Below are 21,381 nucleotides of genomic sequence, written 5' to 3' on the forward strand. Positions count from 1 at the left end.
ACAGACAGACAGAGACAGAGTGTGTGTGTGTGTGTGTGAGAGAGAGACAGAGAGAGTATGTGTGAAAGAGAGTGTTTGTGAGAGAAAGAGAGAGAGAGAGAGAGAGAGAGAGAGAGAGAGAGAGCGAGAGAGAGTGAGCGAGCTTACATTCCCCTGCCTATTTCAAAGACTTATTAGGCCTCTTCATTTCTCCTGCTTCCCTGTACTATCACCTGCAGACAGAACCTTCCATTACAACAAACCCCCAGGAGACACTAGAGTCACAGCCTTAGAGGTAATGGCTATGCTTAGCACCTTGATTTGATCTGCAATAATCAAAATACTATATTCCATAACCGTGTACAATGACTGTATATCAACAAAAAAATTAAAAGCAGAATAAAATAGGGCTTTAAAGAAGCCCTAACAGATGACCAAGTCCCAAAGGTATGATTAACAATGAGCATAATAAGATCCCAACTTAATAACCATGGTGTGTGAATACTTTATCTATCATGAAGTAGGCATCCGCCTTCATTTATTTTCAGATAGCCTATTTGTGGAATTTCTTTCACACTGATGTACAGAGCATTTTTGCCATCGATAGATCTCTTCATGCAGAAGGGATTTATTCTATGTGTCACTTCTACAGTGTCTATTGTAATGCTACCAGATGCTTGATATGCACTTAAAAGGTAGTGTGTGCATGCGCGGTAGGCAGAAGTCAGTCTTAGGAGCCCCAGGCTGATACAGGAGGCTCCCAGAAAGCGGAAAGGGAATACCAACTCTATGTCTTTGACCAGGGTCAGACATAGCAAAGTCTGGAACCAGGCCCTCCAGAGTTAAGATTTCAGTTTGTGAGAACCTGACTTCCTCCTAAAGAGACTGGAGTAGTCAGTCCCAGGCCAGTGTGTGCGTGGTCTGTGGCACACATGAAGTGTTCTGTGTTCCTTTTGTGCAACACTGCTTGGTTAGCTTCCTGATGACTTCGTCCCACTGTATGATAGGTTTTTCTGTTCCATTTTTTCCATACAAACAGTATATAAGATGCTGTACATCTTTAAAAATTAGCTTAGCATAAGACATAGTTTTATGCAAAACCTCCTGACCCCAACTTTCCTGTCTTCTTTATTTCTGATCCGGTCGGTCCCTCCTCTCAGGCCTCTCACTGAAGAATGGCTCACTGGTCCAGATGCATCTACACTGTTTTGTTTTTGAGATGTCTCTCATTCATACTTGGAACTCACTGATTGCTATGCTGGCTGGCAGGGATTGGTGTCTTTTCAGTGCTGCATTCCAAGCATGTATCACACCATGTATAGCTTTTTTTTTTTTTTTTTTGTCGGTACTGGGTATCACACTTCATACTTACATGGCAAGAACTTTAGCTCAGTAGACTGGGGTCTCTCCCTCCCCAGCCGCAGTAATAATAGTTGCTAGAGCCACTGAAAAGAGCCCGTTAGCCTTTAGGTTGTCACGGATCCTTGCTGAGCACTAAGTGAACATTTCCCACTTGCAAATAAGCACTTGCTGGCCATCCACTAAACGCCAGTCACTTATCTGTCACCAGGATATAAATGTTGTTAGCATAACCATTCTATTAGGGAAGTCATTACTGTTTGTGAGTTGTGACGGTGTGTGCCGGGAGGGGAGTGGGAAGGAGAGCGAGAGAATGGTTGCTACTGGGTAGGCAGTTAGATGTGAGATGATTATGGAAAAGTGTGTCTGTAGCTTAGCAATGAGAAGGTTCCAACTCTACAACAGCATCCTACAAGGGACGGACTCGGCGGCTCCCAACACTGGGTAGCAACTGGACGCCGCGCGCGTGACGTCGGAGCAGCACGGGCTCGGTCTCCGAGCTCGCGCCTGCGCACACTGCTTCTCGCCGCGCTGCTGGGAGCTACCGCCTTCCCGCCGGTCGTCACTTCCGGCTGACGCGCCGCGTCGGGCGACGTCACTTCCTGCCGCTACCGGTAGGGACGGTGAGTGGCGGCAGGCCGGCTTTCCGGCGCTCCCCTCCCCTCCTCCCTCCCTCCCTGTCCCTCCCTTGGCGGCCGCGCGTCGCGGGGACTCCGGAGCGGGCCTCCCTCGGCGTGAGTGCGGGGGCCTCAAGCAGCCTGAGGCGCCGCGGCAGAGAAGGAGGACGACCGCGACCCTCGGTCCCCGCTCCGCGTCACCGCGCTAGCCGCCGCCATGGCCATGAGGCAGACGCCGCTCACTTGCTCGGGCCACACGCGGCCCGTGGTGGATTTGGCCTTCAGCGGCATCACGCCTTACGGCTACTTTCTGATCAGCGCTTGCAAAGGTGAGCTGAGCCCGCGACGGCCGCGGCTCCCGAGTGCCGACGGGTGGGTGGGTCGTGGCTGCCAGCGACAACCACCGCGCTGCTGGGACAAGAGGGTCGCCCCCGGCCGGGCTTTATGCGTCCCTCCTCCCCGCCGTTGTTAGTGCTCCCCAACACCTCGTCTTTCTATCCACACAACTACATTGTGTTTGCCAAGGATTTACGGGAAGGAGAAATTAGGCCAGGCCGAGAGGAGTGCCCTTTATGTCCTCTCACTCATTGTCTCATCCTTTGTGGTGTGAGCCTCATTTTTTTTTCCCCAGACGAAAGTGTACGTTAGGTTTATGTGGTCCAAAGTAAAAAGCGGCTATCTAGATAGTTTTGACACCGCATGTCACTGACATCCAGCCCACGGTTTTTCAGAAGTTTTTATTCATGTGTGCCTGTGTTGTCTCTTGTGCATGCTTGTACCTGTGTGAAGGGGTGCCCCAAGAGGAAGGCGTCAGATTGTCCAGAGCTGGAGTTACAGGCGGTTGTCAGCCTCCGTGTGGGCGCTGGGAATCGGAATCGGGTCTTGTGGAAGAGCGTTTCCCAGGTCTTTATAGTTGCTTTGTAATTAATCCGAGTTTGCATAGGTGATGAGGGAGGCCTCTTATTCGGTCCCAGAATTGCTTATGCTTCCCAGGAAGAGTGGCCACAACTCCTTAGTCCCCTAGGTCACTGAGACCATATGCACAGACCAGGATGGGAAACCCCCCCGCCCCCCCCCCCCCCCCCCCCCCCCCCAACAAGTGCTTAATGGCAGTAGGTGGGAGAAGTCAGAACAACGGTTTTCCGGTAGTTTGCTGCTCAGGATTTGATATTACGTTGCATGCTTCTAAATCACAGATGTCTGAAAATATTTTCTAGATGGCAAGCCCATGCTCCGCCAGGGAGATACAGGAGACTGGATTGGAACATTTTTGGGTCATAAAGGTGCTGTTTGGGGTGCAACATTGAATAAGGATGCCACCAAAGCTGCTACAGCAGCTGCAGACTTCACAGCGTAAGTGTAACAAAAATGGCTAACTTCATTCTGTTTGAGTTATGTGGTGACATGGCCAGATTCTCCAGCTTCACAGTTAGGCATGAGGTTCTGACTCCGCGGATGCTATAGACACTACATGGTGTTTGATCTCGCCACGATTCTGTCCTGGCTCTGAGCATCCTTGTCTTCACTGCATCCCCAGACTTGAGATGTTTCAAGGACTGATGTCTCTTTCATCGAGACCAGGAACGTGGTGAGCTACACAGTTTGGACCATGGGTGTTGCTGATGTCCTTCACGGATAGTCTTGTACACTTAGTGAGTGCTGTACAGTGATGTCTCCAGACACCTTTTCACTCAGCTTTATTACTGGCTCTAGATAATTTAAAACCGGACGTCAAATTTACTTTGTGCTTTCTATGGTTTTAGAGATGGCTGTCTGAAAGATTCTTAGTTTTCATTAGATCCTCAGTTTCTTAGTTAGGTTTTTTTATTGTGAAGGGACAACAAGGTAAAGGTAGCTCTTAGAGATTTAGCTGGGGCTGGCTTCCAGTTTCAGAGGTTCAGGTCATTATCATCATAGTGGGAAGCATGGCAGCATGCAGGCAGAGTTGGTGCTGGAAGAGCCAAGATGATCAGAAGGCAGCCAAGAGACTGTCTTTAGCAGGCAGGAGGGTGGTCTGGATCACACTGGCCAGGCTTGAGTTTTGGAACACACACACACACACACACACACACACACACACACACACACACACAGAGTCTTCAGTCACTGTAGTAATGGATACATCGCCTCATCTCAGTTCCCTTTGTCTTTTGATACAGTCTGAGATGGACTAAACCGTTGCCATAATACACTTTACCTGTTCTTACTTTGGGTTTTACATCTATTATCAAACTGACATGATTCTCCTTAATCATTGAGGCATGTGTCATATGTTATATAATTTTTTGATGTATAGTTACTCACCTGGCTTTGTAGTCACCTTTGCTTTTAAATCAATGCAGGTAACTTTAATTTACTCTTGTGTGTGGGGGTTTGTGTGGAGGAAGCCAGAAGACAACTTTGGGGGTATGGGTTGAGGGCTCTGGTTCTGGTTGTCAGCTTCTGTGCCTACAAAAGCATCTTGATGGCCCAAAGGCAGTGTTAAGAGCTGCTGTATATGCTAGTAGACCAGAGCCTGGAGAGTGAAAATGGCCTTATTGATTGCTTGTTTAAAAGAATTTCACACTTTGGAGCAGTTGTCAATGTGTTGCCATCTTTTTTTTTTTTTTTTTGAGATAGGATTTCTCTGTGCAGCCCTGGCTGTCCCGGAACTCACTTTGTAGATCAGTCTGGCCTTGAACTCAGAAAGTCTGCCTCCCGAGTGCTGGGATTAAAGGCGTGCACCACCACGCCCTGCTTGTGTTGCCATCTTTGATTTAAGCAAATTAAAAATAAATGGTTGTTGGATGTGGCAGCACAAGCCTCTTTAATCCTAAGCATTTGGGAGGTGGAGGCAGGAGGATCTCAAATTAGAGACTAGTCTGGGGATGCATCAGCTCCAAGCCAGGACTACACAGAGAGATCCTGCCAAAAAGGAAACAAAACAAAACAAAAGCAGAAATGAATGAAGAAAATACTTATTGAAGAAAGGAAATTGAGTAGAGAGAGATCAGCATTTGAACTGAGTATGCAAAGAACACTGAGGACACTGATGCATTGTGTGGAGCTTCAGAAAATACACAGCCTGTCTGAGGAGTGGGTCACGGTTAGAACCCTGGGTGCCTAGAATCAGAAAGAGAAGGAGCTTGGGGCAGAGGGTTAAACTATAATAGAAGAGACGGGAGTGGCTATAAGAGAAATATGGTGACATTATTTCTCTCAAGCATGCTTTTTATATAACTCCACACATGTAAATAGTTATTGGATCACCAGCTCCTATTTCTTAGATTTGTAAATGTTACCAATGCTGTTCATGCCGAATGCTTCGCATTGCTGGCCCTTGGCGTACCTACCTCTGATTGCTCCTGATGACCTCGGTTCTATTTGGAATCTCTGGACTTTGGCATGATAGCTTGTATGTGCACACTCACAGCCTTATGTACTTGGAGTGGGGAGATGGCTGGTTTGCTTTTGTTTTATTTCTACTTCTGTCTGTGTTTTGAGAAAAGTTTCACTGAGTATTTAAGGCTAACCTAACCGCAGAATCTCCTGTCTCAGCACTGTAAAGTGTGTAGGGATTATGCCCTGTAGCACCTAATCTTTACATCTTGATTTAAGCTTTATCTGATCTGTATCAAGGTCTAACATTGTAAAATTTTAAAGTTGTTAAATGCCAGGCGTGGTGGCACACGCCTTTAATCCCAGCACTCGGGAGGCAGAGACAGTTCTGGATTTCTGAGTTCATGGCCAGCCTGGTCTACAAAGTGAGTTCCAGGACAGCCAAGGCTATACAGAGAAACCCTGTCTTTAAAAACAAAACAAAACCAAAACCAAACCAAAACAAAACAAAAACAAAAAACAAACAAACAAAAAAGCTTTGTTTAAAGTTGTTAAATCAGAGAAGTTCTTTATATTTTGCTCTGGCCTGTGGCTAGATAAAAGGATGACTTGGTGAATTGAATTGGCTAAGATATTTTGCAGATATGGTAAAAATATAAAATTACAGCTCTAAGCTAAAAACTAGGCTAGGTTAATTTTGAATCTTGCATGAATTATTCTTTTTCAATGTCAAAGAAAATTAAAAGGTAAAAAGTCCTATGGGAAAATTGTCTTTTAGGCTTTTGATAAATTAAGTATCCCAATAATTAGCACTACGTCAAATGCATAATACACTTGTAAATATTATGCATATAATTATTTTGTATTGATCAAAATTACTGTTATATTTAATCTTGTATTAATGTTAATATTTGTTTATGTTTACATTTAGCAAAGTATGGGATGCGGTCTCGGGAGATGAATTGATGACCCTGGCTCATAAGCACATTGTCAAGACTGTGGATTTTACACAGGTGTGAGAAAATGGAATTTTGGGTAGGGATGTAGTTCAATGTGGTACACTGCTTGCATAGTGCAAAAAGCCTTGAATTTCATTTGAGGTCAAAGAAGTATTACTGGGTAACTCCTGTGCTGCAGGGAGGGGAGGAGGGGCAGTGGCAGACTGGCAAGGCGGTTCCTGTGGGGCAGTAGAGTTGAGGGAGACTTGAGTTTAGCAACTCTCTAAGAAGTTGACAATGTCTTCTAGAAGTAGTTGTCTACAGTTGTGTCTGTATTGGTGATTATATTTAATTAACGATTAAAGTGGTTAATCTAACATTTTTCTTTTTTGTTTTCAGGATAGCAATTACCTGCTAACTGGGGGACAGGATAAACTGCTGCGCATATATGACTTGAACAAACCTGAAGCCGGTAAGAGCAGGTTACACATCCCTTTGTGCTTTTCCTTTTCCATTAGGTAGCGACTAAAGAACTCTAAAATTTGAAAATTAAGATAATGAGCAGAAAGAAACATCCATTATCTATTCTCCTTCATTGTTAATATCTTTTGTCAGAATATCCTGTCAGGCCTTTTCTTATTCTATGCAGATTTCATTTAATATTGGCTTATTTTAATGCAGAGCTCGTAGCCTTTTGGCACTGTAAAGCATCACCATGGTAATGGTTTTTCATTTCATGATGCTAGGTTTTGTAAAGGTACTAGAGCAATGCTGCTAAATTTAGGGTAATGGTTGGTGTGGCCTCCGGAGGAGAGGATGCTGAGACTATGGTGTGGATGGTAAGGGTTAGGCTTTCTACCATTTAGCTGTATTGGTTGTTCAAAAGAAACATTCTGTAGGTGAAGACAGGATTATTTGTGAATTACAAAACTGACATAAGTTTTAAGAAGTATGCTGTGACTAAGCAGTCACTCTATTTGAAAGGCATTTGTAACGTAGTAGACTATACTGAACACTACTGACTGCATCATCTATCTGCTGGGCAGTTTTCCCTCTGCTTACTTTTTGGTGGACTTCTTAATGCATCAAAGTGATGCTGAGCTTGTGTGACACAGTAGAGGTACAGTCCAGGGTTGGATGGACACTTTTCATCCTCACCTCTCACAGCTGTGCTTTGAAGAATTTTTTCCAGTGGATCAGCAGAAGTGATAGCAAGTCATGGTGCTCTGACTGTCCCTAAGACAGTGTTGATCACTCAGTGCATGTTTGTACTTGATCCTCACTGTGTAACGACTTCTGTGCCCCATTGTAAAGATGAAGAAGTGAAGTTTCTTTCACGGGAATTGCTTATGCTAGTTTAAAATTTCCCTTTCTCCTTCCTCTACTTTCCTGTTGCGTGTGTGTGTGTGTGTGTGTGTGTGTGTGTTTTGTTTCCTACCAGTAGTTACTACCAACAGTGACTTTGACAAAGGTCCTAGAGTTAAATTTAATATGAGGATTAGCTTAATATACTGTTGTTCCTGGGCTCACGTTTTTATCCGTTAGTAGTATGTTTGTCTTAGTTTGGGTTTTACTGTTGGGAACAGACACCATGACCAAGGCAACTCTTATAAGGACAACATTTAATTGGGGATGGCTTACAGGCTCAGAGATTCAGTCCATATCATCAAGGCCAGGAGCATGTCAGGCATCCATGCAGGCATGGTGCAGGAGGAGCTGAGAGTTCTAACTTTTGAAGGCTACTAGCAGAATATTGGCTTCCAGGCAGCTAGGATGAGGGTTTTAAAGCCCACACCCACAGTGACACACCTACTCCAACAAGGCCACACCCATTCCAACAGGGCCACACCTTCTAATAGTGCCACTCCCTGGGCCTAGCATAGACAAACCGTCCCAGTGTTGTAACTTTCCATTGTTTTTGTATTGCTCAGTTTAGAAAGCCAAATATGTATTATTCATTTTAAATTGTTTCTTCTAAAGAACCTAAGGAAATCAGTGGCCACACTTCTGGTATTAAAAAGGCTCTGTGGTGCAGTGATGATAAACAGATCCTTTCAGCGGATGATAAAACTGTTCGGTAAGTTAATTTTTCTTCATTAACATAAAGTTTAAAAAGTATTTTACCTTGTGGTTTATAAATACTTTTAATAGTCATGTAGAAAATGTGTGTAACCTAAAATTTAAGTCAATATAAGTCACAATGATGTGGACTTACTATTATCGTCACCTGGAGTAGATGCAGGAAGTCATTAAAGCTGCTGCTATATAGCTGTTCCCAGTGTAGTTAAGGGCAGATTGCCTGAGGGGATTCATGATGCCCTTTAACCTTTGTATGTTAAGAACTGATGTATTTTGTGAAAAGATGCATAGCTGTGAGATAGACCAAAGCAACAGTTGAGATTAGTTAAGCTAGAACCAGGTGTTTTATAACATAGTGTTGTTAATGTGTTAGGAAAATGTATTATAAATGTATTTTACCCACAGCCTAACACAGGTTTTATATTTCATAGAAACTCACAGTTCCTATTTGTAATGAAAATTGCTTCATTACAGCTGTGATCGTTTCCTCATGGGTTTATGTATAGATAAAAGAAGCTTTTTTCTGGCTATTTGAATAAATAATTTACTTATGTGCTCATTCATTTGCTCATTCAATTGCAGGCTCTGGGATCATGCCACAATGACAGAAGTGAAATCTCTGAATTTTAATATGTCTGTTAGCAGCATGGAGTATATTCCTGAAGGAGAGATCTTGGTTATTACTTACGGACGATCTATTGCTTTTCATAGTGCAGTAAGGTATGTCTGTCCAAGACATTTCTTCATTTATTTCTGTGGGAAAGAGACTTTAAAAATAAGGGGTTGGAAAGCTGGCTCTGCTGTTGATTAACAGTGATCGGGCCTCTTATGGAGAAGGTCAGGTCTCACCTCCATTAGGTAGCTCACAGTCACTGTAACTCAGCCTTGGTTTCCAGTGGCCTCCACAGGCATCCCCATGTACACACACATATGCACATATGTGTGCCGTGTGTGTGTGTGTGTGTGTGTGTGTATACACACATATACATACAGATAAAGTAATCTTGAAAAAAAATTGGAAGGCTTGTACCAAAATGTTTTGTGATTCTTTTGAAGGCAGATTCTTACCTGTGCTGTGTAACTCAGACAGACAGACGTGTTCCCACACCTCTTAACAACTCTCTCTTAGGTTGAGCAGTCTGTAATCAGGAATTAGTGAGATTTCAGCTACCTGTGATATTTATTTCTACATAGTAAGGCGTATACAACATCATGGCAGTTGATATAAACAGAATATAAAATATGCTAATACATATCCTGATAATTTTATTAGCATATTTTATATTCTGTTTTTATCAAAGGAACCATTGGCATGATGTTGTATGTTCCTTACTAGGTAGAAATCACTGTGATAATTGTTTTCTATTTTTTTAAAAGATTTATTTATTTATTTTATTTATATGAGTACACTAGCTATTTTCAGACACACCAGAAGAGGGCATCAGATCCCATCACTGATGGTCATGAGCCACCATGTGGTTGCTGGGAAACTCAGGACCTCTGGAAGAACAGTCGGTGTTCTGAACTGCTGAGCAAGCTCTGCAGCCCCCTGTTTTCTATTTTCTAATTAAAATTTTAAAGAGACAAGGCCTGGGGCTACAGCTCAGTGCGAGTGTTTGTTTAGCATGGATTGAGAGACTGGGTTTGAATCCCTAGGATCTAAACACAGTGAGGGAAGTAACGCAAACCCATTCATTGTGCGTGTATGCACACCTGTGCACACTTTGGTTTTTTTCTTTTAATTATTAGCACTATGATGCATAATCTTGATTTTTTTTTTAATTAAAAATGTTTTTATCCATTCAAACACCTTTAAAACATTTTTATTGGTTATAGTGCATTAAATTGGAAGAGGTTTTGTCTCAGTGCCCTGAGCACTGTAACTGATTGTGGTACATCTTTGTTGTCAGTACTGGAATCCTGAGTACAGTGTTGAGCCAACTGTAGGACTGACTGTGCAGTTCTTAGCCTTGGTGCTTAGAGGGTTTCTGTAAAGATTAGACCACATTCTCCTCTGACAGGAGTCTTATGATGTGGTGTAAGAATACTCCAGTGTTCAGCTTCATCGAATAGGAGACAAACACGTTCTAAAGCGTGTAACTGCTCAGTGTGTAGCTGCTCATTTCTGGACCATGCATTCCTGCTATAGACTCTTGCCTCAGATCTCATTTGGTAGTAACTGGCCTGTTGAGTATTTGAAACACGGGGGCTGGGCTGTAAGCTACATTCAGAGTTTTTGTGTGTGTTTCCCCCACCCCCAAAGACAGGGGCTCTCTGTGTATCCTTGGCTGTCATGAAATTCTGTGTAGACCAGGCTGGCCTCGAACTCAGATTTACCTGTTTCTGCCTCCTGAGTGCTGGGTTAAAGTTATATGCCACCGTGCCACTCTGTAAGTTATATGCCACCATGCCTGACTCTGTGCATGTGCTATGTGCTGATTGATGGTCTATGTTGAAGTAATTTTCAGGATTGAACTGAAAAGGGCTGGTAAGGAAACTAGTTGATCCCCCCCCCCCCCCCCCAGGAAAAGGGAGGGGGAGTAAGTGCACTGATAAATACAGCTTCATTATAATTCGATTGATTAATCTCAGTTATTGCTGTGAAGAGACACCAGGACCAAGGCAACTGATAAAAGGAAACATTTAACTGGGTGCTTTGGGGGACTTGCTTATATTTTCAGAGCGTAAGTCCATGGCCATCGTAGCAGGAGCCAGGCAGGTATGGCATGGAAGCAGTAGCTGAGAGCTTATATCTGATCCACAAGCAAGAGATGGACAGAGCTAACCAGATTGGATCTGCCATGGGCTCTTAACCTCAGCCCCCCTCCCCCGCAGTGACACACCTCCTTTATCCATCCTAATCCTTGTCAGAATAGTCTAACTGGGAACCATGCGAAAGGCTGCAGGCGTCATTCTTACTCAAACCGCCACACGGCCTTCACTCCGTAGTTAAAAACAGCTACTGACAGCAGTTTCATGTGTTGGGGAATGGAAGCCTGAGCCCCAGCCGAACCCTGAACAATTATAAAACGTTTGGCATCCCTTGTACTGTAGGAGTTCCTACTGTAAAATGTCACTTAGCTTGATGCTTTTATTTACTTTTTCAGCGTTGAGCCTTCAACCTGGGCCTTTATTTGCTAGGCAAATGCCTGACCCTGACTTTTGACTTTTAAGGGTGCCCTGGGTTCTCTTTCCTTAGCCTCTTGAGTGCTGGTATGCAGACATAGGCCACTGCTTGGCCTGCATGACCCTTTTGTATTTACTAAAATAATGCATGTTTGTAGAAAAAATAGAGTGAACATTTTCAAAAGAAAAATAATCTGTCACTGCTCTAAGTGGGTGGGACTTGGGAGAACGGAGCTGATGAAGGAGGTGGACTAAAGTTTCATGCAGTCGACAACTTTATTCAGAGCATCAGACAGTTTATAAACTCTGAGGACAAAGGTCACGTGAGTAAAGTTATCTTTGAGTTCAAACTGTAGAGTCACACGGATAGTTAGACATGTAATTGAATAATAGCAACAAGCAATAATGAGTAATCTGAAGTAAAGACATTGCTACCCACTGCACCTGGGAGGACAACAGCAACACATTCCAAGAACAATTCCATGTTTTAAAACAACTGAAGTCATGAGACTCTAGTTTTCTTGGAGAATTCTCACAAAACTCTTTCCTGGACTGTGTGTCTATAAACCTGACCCCAGAGAGCGGCTAAGGCAAGGAGGATCTTGAGTTGAAGATCTGGACTCCATACTGATTCTGTCTCCAGCCAAGACACTGATGTCCAGAAAGTGTCTCCTGTTCAGAAAATGGAGTTCCCACTACTCAATGTCTCCCTGAGATGAAATCCACTTGGATATACCACTATAGCAATCTTTTGAACTCTTGCTCGTTAGTGGTTTTTTTTTTTTCCTTTGAAATCCATTTACACTTAGCTGAATCTATGTTTACTGTGCATTGGGTTTCAGCATTCAGGAATAATTTTAATGTGGCTAGACAGTTATTTATTCAGTTTTAAATTTTTTGTAGACATCTATGTTTTTGTGTTTTTCCTTCACAGTCTGGATCCAATTAAATCCTTTGAAGCTCCTGCGACCATCAATTCTGCGTCTCTTCATCCAGAGAAGGAATTTCTTGTTGCGGGTGGAGAAGACTTTAAACTGTATAAGTATGATTATAACAGTGGAGAGGAATTAGGTGAGGCTCGCTCTCTCTCCTCCACCTTTTAAGGCTGTGTGTGTCACATGACCCTTTCACAGTGATTGCTGAAGACCATTGGAAAACATAGATACTATGATTTATAACAGTAGCAAAAATGCAGTTATAAAGTAGTAACAAAAATAATTTTATGGTTGGTGGAGGTTACCACACCACCACAACTGTGTTAAAGGGTTGCAGCATTTGGAAGGTTGAGAGCCACTGCCTCAATTTACTGTCAACATATTATGAGTGCCTTCGGTATTAACCTGTGGTGTATTGAAAGTAAGTTTTCCAGCTGACTAAAACTCAAAACTCATACATTCAAAAACAAAGGTGTTTCATCCATTTTGGATAGAATTATAGACCCTCAGACAAAATATACTGAGTTCATTTCCTCTTAATTGAGCCTTATCTTTACGCTGATGTTCTGCAGTTCACTGATTTCGGATGCTTTATTGGGATGGATTATTTCTATTTCAAGTCAAATACACAACATATACAAGGATATTTTGTTCTTCCTAAGGAGAGAACAGATAACAAAATCCTGCTCACTCAGCCTCCTTTCTTCAGCCAGGGAATCCCCAAGAGTCTCTAGAGAATGGTGGGCTTCACTGGTTTATCCAGGCACCTTTAGAAAGAGTAATGTATATAGGATTAGAATATAGAATATTATTTATTATATATAATTTTTATTTTAATATATGTTTCATACTTCAGATTTAAAATTAATTTGTAAATCTAAAAATATAATTTAACACAGTAATATGTAAAATATTAAAATATATTAGTTATCTATTGACATGTTATATATAATATTATTAGTTTGTTTTTTGGAGTCTTGCTATTTCCCTAAGTTTCATAGTTCTTAAGTAGAATGGCTGATGTATGATTAATTTGAAGCAAACACATCCTAACTTTAGAGTATGTGTAATAGTATGCTAGATAGGTCAAAGAGCAAGACTCAGTACCTACTTGGCACTGGTTAGTTTTGTGTCAACTTGACACAGCTGGAGTTAACACAGGGAAAGGAGCTTCAGTTGGGGAAATGCCTCCATGAGATCCAACTGGAAGGCATTTTCTCAATTAGTGATCAAGGGGGAAAGGCCCCTTGTGGGTGGGACCAACCCTGGGCTTGTAGTTTGGGTTCTATAAGAGAGCAGGCTGAGCAAGCCAGGGGAGGCAAGCCAGTAAAGAACATCCCTCCATGGCCTCTGCATCAACTCCTGCTTTCTGACCTGCTTGAGTTCCAGTCCTGACTTCCTTTGGTGATGAACAGCAGCATGGAAGTGTAAGCCGAATAAACCCTTTCCTCCCCAACTGCTTCTTGGTCGTGATGTTTGTGCAGGAATAGAAACCCTGACTAAGACACTACTTTTATGCTTACTTACCAAGTCCAACTATGTTTTGCTTTTCGTTTGAAAATCTCTTTTTCTGTGTATAAGCTGCTTTTTTTCTTACCTGTACATAAGTATTATGGTTTCCACCCAAGGAACTTAGCTAGCTGGATTTAGACACAAAGAACAGGAAGCAGTTTTGTTCCTTGGGGAAAACAGGTGGACTGGGGTTGCTTAAGTCAGTTCTAGAATGATTCAGTCACACATTCCGTTCTTCTCAGCTTGAGAGAGCTGTGGCTGGGCTGGGGTGGAGGAGAGCCTTAGCATTGTTGACCCAGACTGTGTGAAGGAGAGAGAGATGGACAGATGTTATATTTTGGATGCGGCTGTTCTCATCTCGGTCTCTGTTCATGGAACTTGGGGTTGTGGGTAAGGGTTGGGTCCAGGAGGTTTGTGTATGGTAGACAAGTAATTCCATCCCAGTCCCTCTACTGGATGGCTTTATTCTCTGGCCACTCAGCTTGAGGGAACTGCAGAATAAGATGATGAGGCATATGATTATATGTGGAAGATTCGTAAGTCAGTTTTCCTGCAGTAGAAAAACCTTCCTAGCTGGGCGTGGTGGCGCACGCCTTTAATCCCAGCACTCGGGAGGCAGAGGCAGGCGGATTTCTGAGTTCGAGGCCAGCCTGGACTACAAAGTGAGTGCCAGGACAGCCAGGGCTACACAGAGAAACCCTGTCTCGAAAAACCAAAAAAAAAAAAAAAAAAAGAAAAACCTTCCTGACCTATACATTCTCATATTAAAATGTAAGGTCAGTAAGGTCCCTATTGAGTCTGTGTCTCAGCATTGTGGTCGAATTAGGAAGCCTAGATGACCTGGTTAGGCAATAAGGATAGAGTGTAAAAGAGCTCCATCTGGTGGCCCTCCGTAGACATGGACGGAACTAGTTCCTCTAAAAGCAGGTGTGAATTCAGGACTTAGAAACTGGGATGAAGTTCACAGACTTGAGCTCTAGCCTATAGAATTAAGTCTTTATTGACAGCCTCTCAATTTGTAGTGGGTTATGAAACCTTTGAAAGACAGTCTGTGTCGGCATACAGTCAAAAGAGTGATGTATAGTGAATAATACCTTTAGGAACCTTGAGAGGCTGCAGGAAAGATGGCAGAGGGCCGTTGTTTCCCTCAGCTGCATTTTGTTCCCTGGATTGGTCTTAGGTATGATATTGTTCCTCCCGAGTTAGACATTTGCATTGAATTTGTAAGACATGGTTCTGCTTGTTGGATGTCAGGGCATAGCTATAGAACTCAATCTGGGGGAGGATATGCTGAGTGCTGATCTCAGTTTGCTCTGAGTCTGGTGTAGTTTGCGCATGCAGGTATAACCTATAGTGTGTGCCAGGCAGAAATGGTGTTTAAATTGGTTGGTCCTGAGCTAACCTGGAAAAGGGCTGCCCTGCTAATGCTTAGTATGTGCTGCTGTGCTTATTGGTCTTTATTTTCATGTTTCCTGATCACCTTTCTCTGAACTCAAGCTTTTTTGGGTCATTGCTTTCTTTGCTACATTAATGTATAAAAGTACACAGAAACTGCAGTAATGCTGTCCACAGCGTCAGAGTGTAGTCCAACCCTTTCTTTCAGGTCGTCAGATCCAAGGTCTCTCAGACAAGATCTGCATGAATCCATGAAAATTGACAAGTCTGCCTCTGCCATACTGGGTTGGAAAGGGCTCATTCTAGGGAAATGGTAGAGATGATCTTCCCAGCAGAATAGACAGTATCTTTTGTAGAACATCAGTATTTACCCCAATAGCTTTACATTTATTTAAGTCTGATATCCCTGTTCTTCACTGTTTTCAGAATCCTACAAAGGTCACTTTGGTCCCATTCACTGTGTGAGATTCAGTCCTGATGGTGAACTCTATGCCAGCGGTTCTGAAGATGGGACATTGAGATTGTGGCAAACTGTGGTAGGAAAGACCTATGGCCTGTGGAAATGTGTGCTTCCTGGTAAGGACGTCTCTTCAAAGTTATCAAATTATAATGCATACATTTTGTATCATTTATTCTGTTTCACTGAGTTTGTTTCCTTTAGATTTTGAATTATGTAATATGGTATAAGCAGAATGAAGTCACGATTCTAACTGAGCAATGTCCTTTATGTGATGAATTGAATGACCTGAATTCAACATTTATTACAAAGGAGCTAGGGAGATGGCCCAGTGGTTTCAAGAGCATCCATACAAAAATAGAAATAAAGCTTGGTAGAAGGCAGTATGAAGAATTTAAAAGTTATCCATCCAATTGTTTATAGTATTACTTGATCCTTACCACTGAAAACATGTTTTTGGTTTAAAAAACAAACAAAACAAAAATCCCAAATACTTGTTATTGATTCCAGAGTGGCTGTTGTACTAAAGGTGACTTTGAGATGTCTCTTTTAGAATCACAGTGACTGTTAAGAGGGAGTGTGCTGTGTGTGTTGGTGGGAACCTGCCCTCCTTCATGGTCAGTCACCACCGCTTTTCTCTTCACAGAGGAAGACAGCGGGGAACTGGCAAAGCCAAAGATTGGATTTCCAGAAACAGCAGAGGAAGAGCTGGGTAAATAAAATTTAATGAACTTTTCTATGAGCCCTGGGTATGTAAAAATTCAGTGTATGAGCGTTTTGGTCCATGGCAAAAGAAACTTAATAAATGTCCACAGTTGAACTACATTATAGGAAGCTGAAACTCGAGTGCGTAAGCATTAGCTCTGGAGCCCAGGTCTCGTGCACGTGGGCATGACTGATGGGGCTCCTCCCATGCACGCAGGAAGGGGTCTAAGAGCTCCCTAGACAGTTCCTAACCGTGACGGGGGGTGGGGTGGGGGGGGGGAAGAGCCCTTCCTGCACAACGGACATTTATGTGGGGGCAGACCTCAGGATGCAGGCTGCCTGCTGAGGTTCTGAGGATGCTCTGTTGATGATAGGCAAAGGGATGTTCTGAGGATGCTCTGTTGATGAAGAGAAGCAAGGGAACCAGCATGGAGAATGCTACTGTCCAGCCTCAAGAGTAAGGGCAAAGTGAGAGGAGAGAGGCTAGACTAGGGACAGTAGATTCTAGGTTAGTAGCTATGGGACAGACACCAAGAACAGAAGGAAGGTGGGCTTGTCTTTGATGCATAATGGTGAGATTGGTAGATTGGCCGTTGCTTGTTTGTAGCTTGGTGGTAAGAAGGGAAGAGGTGATCACAGACTCTGAGGTTAACCCCTGCTTTTGATACTATTAGAGCTTGCCTCCTGGGAAGCAGTGTTTAATGGTTAAGGTTTTGAACTGGGTGGCCTTAAATACTAGTATTTGATTACTACAGGACCCGAAAAAGCGTGATTTAATGAAATACTGATTGGGTAATTGGAGTCAGTGAAAGCTTATCCTGAAGGGAGAGGGGTGGGGTTAAACAAGGGGTGGGGATAAACAATTGGTGAAATGGCTTGAGCTCTGCTTGGGTGTTTGGAGCCCTGGGATAATGCCATGTTTAGTAGCTGTCTGTTCTCTCCTCCTCACCTCAGCATATTTGAAAAGACCTTGTCATTTCTTCCTTATACAGAAATGTAGATTTTCTTCTTCCCTTTATTAAATTGACTATGATTTTGTCTTTTAAATGCAGAAGAAATTGCTTCAGAGAATTCAGATTCCATCTATTCATCAACTCCTGAAGTTAAGGCCTGAGCATCAGACGTGTGCTGCAGAAACCATATGTTCATGGACTAAACAAGCAGAGACAAGCATCCGCCTTCAGAGTTACTCTCTGCCTGTGGCAAAGAGGGCAGAAAATATTGGGGCATATGAGTTAGCTCCAGTGCACGAACAGCTACTCAGTGTTGCCCGTGAGTGAAAATGGCTGAGTGTCTGAGGTGCAGGCAGGAGGATTGTGCTCACCTTGTGCCATAGCCTGCTGTTTGGAATGAAAAGCCAACTTACAATTTCCATTTTACACCTAAATTTCTTGTAGCTGTTTATGTTATGAAGAAGAAAAATATATTGGCCTATTTTTCTGACTTTCCCTTAAAGAAGAACGCCTTTTTTTCCTTGCCTAGTGATGAAGAGGAGGAAATACATGATAAAGTAACCGGTTTGATCTCTTTCATTGTACACGGACTGCTTCAGAACAGCTAATATTTTTAGTTATCTAAATAAAATGCCTATAAAATTATAATTTTTCTGTTTTTTTGGGAAATTCTGATACATTTGAATACTAAAACTAACTATTCAAGTTTTCTATATCATACACAGCCAGCCATAGCAAAGACAGTTTGGTTACAGAGTCTGAACTAAACATTTCCTAATTTTGAAATTCAATTATTTAAACTTGAAATTTTCATATCTTTTGTTGGGTGTTCATTTATTTCCTTCCGGATGGATACAATTGCTTTTCTTGTCTCTTTGAACATGCATGTTAGTTACTAAAACAGAAGAACACTTAGGAAGAGCAAGTAAAGAAGTTGAAATCTCAGTTCTGAAAATGTCTGAAAAACTGCTGTACGTAGTCTAACATCTGCTCGGTTGTACACGGTTGTACAAATAGCCACATGATTTAATGAAACTGGGTTGGTTAATCATTAATTTTCAGTATTTATGATATATCAAACTTTTATCATATTTAAACTTGGGTCATTCAAAAAGTCAACCTTTAATAAATTGGATAATAAACTTGTAGTTTATTTACTTATTTTATAATATGAAGAGATTAAATTAGTAATTTGGAAATACAGGTGAACAGCTTGTATTAATTTGCTTTCTTGTAATTTATCTTTTGAGTGACCTTTAATACTTTGATCAGAAGAAAAAAGTCTCGACTAGTTTGTGACAACTAGAAGTTGGCGGCACTACAGGCAGTTCCTGGGAGAGCCAGGGAAGCCCGTCACAGACATTGATGAGCCTCAGGCAGTGGTGTTCCTGTGTCCATGTTTAACATGCTTGGTTTTCTGCTCTGTAGCAGTATTGTTAATGTATCAAGATTAGACTGAGAGTCTGACCCTAAATAAAATTGAATGCATCTTTTGTAATGGAAGTCGCTTGGATTCCTGAAGTTGATAAATTAAGGGCATTTCTTACTTTGTGCCATTGTTTTCCTATTGCTACAGCACGTTTGTAGCCTGAACCAGCATGCTTATTAACAGATCGCAGTGTCCTGAGGCTGAAACAAGGCTCACTTGAGCAAAGTCCAGGTGCTGGCCAAGCTGCATTCTGTTTTGAGTCAGAGTCACCAGGAGAAACCTCTGCCCTCAGCTGCTAGAAGTCTTTCCTCAGCTGAACCTGTTCTCAGCTTCTTTAGTGACTGATGCTACCTTAAAGTCAGGTGCTCAAATGAAAAGGCTTGGATGACCCTACGTGTGTGTTTGATTCCTACATGTGGCTGTGTGCTTTTCCTGGAAGCTCCCTTCGAAGTTAATCCTTCCTCATGCTGCCCGTGGTCTTGGATGTTGCTGTCTCCCACCTCCCGCCTTTGCCTGGTTCTCAGCCTTGCAATCTACACTGTAGGAAAGGCTTTAGAATATGAACCAGGAGGTTGGGACACTTGGGGGTGTTGGTAGATAATTCCTTGACAGTGTGCCAATTTTCTCATAGCCTGCTGAAACTTTAAGTGGGGCTGAAACTTCCATGTAAAGTGGGGACTGGAAAGTCAGCCTAGTCAGTAAAGGGTGTGCTATGCATGTTCCAGCAGCCACGTGTAAAGTCAGACATGGTAGTGCATATGTGTGCACATATGAACATGGCCAGGCCACACGAGATAGCTACATATTAGGATTGCTTGGTCATTGTGACTAGGGTAATTCTATAGGTTTCTCCGTTGAGACATGAATATTTTGGCTATGCAGATGTTGGCGTTCTTGGTGAACTAGTTGGTTTCTGATAAACTCCAGGTTTGTAGTGCCTGCTCCAAGTTTTGCAAGGTTAAGTGAAAATAACAGTGGCATTATGAATATGGCCTAGACATACATCCAAAATATTTAGAAGTAGCTGTGTGTGGACCAGACTAGAGGCAGCTCGGTAGGGAAATAAGCAGGTTTCTATCTAGAAGAGTAATTGTGTATCTGACACTACATTAATAACTTACATTCATCATGGCCTCAGGTATTTATAAACTACAACTTTGCATGCAAACCTATTTTGATCACCCAGTTTTGCAGTAAGTAGACTTATGTCTTAGAACCTTCTAGTCACTAAGTAGAATTGAATTACAAATAGTTTGAGCTCATTAGAGACCTCTTTCCCAGATTGCTGCTTAATTCTCAAATTTTAAGTCTCTGGGTCTATGTACATCTCTGGCAGGACTTTCCTGAGATGAAAGTACTAGAGCAATTGATTCACTAGAGAAACTTGTAGTTCAGACAAACTTGTAGCTCAGCAGAGATGGTCCATGTGAGTACAGATAGAGTGGCTAGCCCCCTAGACTGTGAACCTGGAGTAATTCAGAGAAACCAGACTGAAAAAAATCATCACTGAATCTCAACTTTAGAAAGCAAAGAAATTGTCGGGATCCTTTCTTACAGATAAGGAAAATGAAGTTCACAAAGGCCAGTAGTGTGTCCTAGGTTACATACTCAGTTACTCACAGAACTAAGTTAAAATCTTTTCAGGCCTGAAGAGAGAACTGAGCCGTTGAGAGTGCTTGTGCTCCTTAAGACTTAAGTATGCTTCCCAGCTCCTGACTAACTGTTGGTCCAGAGCCGCCTGGCCTGGCCTTTGCACATACCCGAAATGAAAACACTATATTTTCTAAATGAAAGAAGCTGGACCTTTTATTGAATGTAGCATCTGCCTGTAATCCCAGCAGTGGGGATCTGGAATCTGGAGCAGGAGATTCAACACAGCAACCTCTTGTCCAACCATGATTACAAAGCAAACTTTCTGTCTTAAAAACAAAACGAAAGGGCTGGAGAGATGCTCAGCGTTAAGAGCACTGACTGCTCTTCCAGAAATACTACGTTCAATTCTCAGCAACCACGTGGTGGCTCACAACCATCTGTAATGGCGATCCAATGTCCTCTCTTGGTGTGTTTGAAGACAGCTATACTGTAATCATATACATAAATCTTTAAAAATAAAAAGCAAAAATAAGAAACCAAGTCTTCCCAAACTTATGTCCTAGCTGCTCTTTCACTGAGTCCAGACTAGAAATTACAGTGCGTTCTAGCTCCTAGACTACCTTTGCTGTCCCCTGAGGGCTCTGGAACACTACCCACAATTCGGGTCCAAGGCTCCATTGCTCTGCTCATGCAAGAAGGGATCCAGTCCTGCCACTCACATGATCCTACAGTTTCCTAAGTCTGATTCTGTCTAGTTCAATTGGCATTGTAAGCATTTTAAAATGGTCTGGGAGACTTCTGGAGCTGGGGCATACTCAAGTCACAGGCCTGACCCGGAAAGACGGGGAACAGGTAGGGAGATGACCTGGTTGGGCTCCAAGCCCAGGAGCTGGCAGGGAGAAAAGTTTGAGTGGTACAGGACCGAAGAGGCGTGGCTTTGGTGGGGCGTGGCTTAGGGCATTGCAAAAGGGGCGTGGCTCAGGGCG

The 21,381-nt window shown here is 42.7% G+C and overlaps 1 protein-coding gene across 1 annotated transcript; it reads left to right on the forward strand.

Moving 5' to 3' along the window:
• Positions 1-1,899: 1,899 nt before the first annotated feature.
• Positions 1,900-18,876, forward strand: Strap (serine/threonine kinase receptor associated protein). Its single transcript, XM_021165325.1, has 10 exons — positions 1,900-2,284; positions 3,173-3,308; positions 6,205-6,286; positions 6,611-6,683; positions 8,192-8,288; positions 8,873-9,010; positions 12,351-12,487; positions 15,685-15,834; positions 16,362-16,427; positions 17,473-18,876. The coding sequence occupies exons 1-10, from the start codon at positions 2,173-2,175 to the stop codon at positions 17,532-17,534; spliced, it is 1,053 nt and encodes a 350-aa protein (XP_021020984.1). The 5' UTR covers positions 1,900-2,172; the 3' UTR covers positions 17,535-18,876.
• Positions 18,877-21,381: the final 2,505 nt, after the last annotated feature.

Source organism: Mus caroli, chromosome 6, assembly GCF_900094665.2.
Source record: "Mus caroli chromosome 6, CAROLI_EIJ_v1.1, whole genome shotgun sequence".
In the NCBI taxonomy this organism is placed as follows: Eukaryota; Metazoa; Chordata; class Mammalia; order Rodentia; family Muridae; genus Mus; species Mus caroli.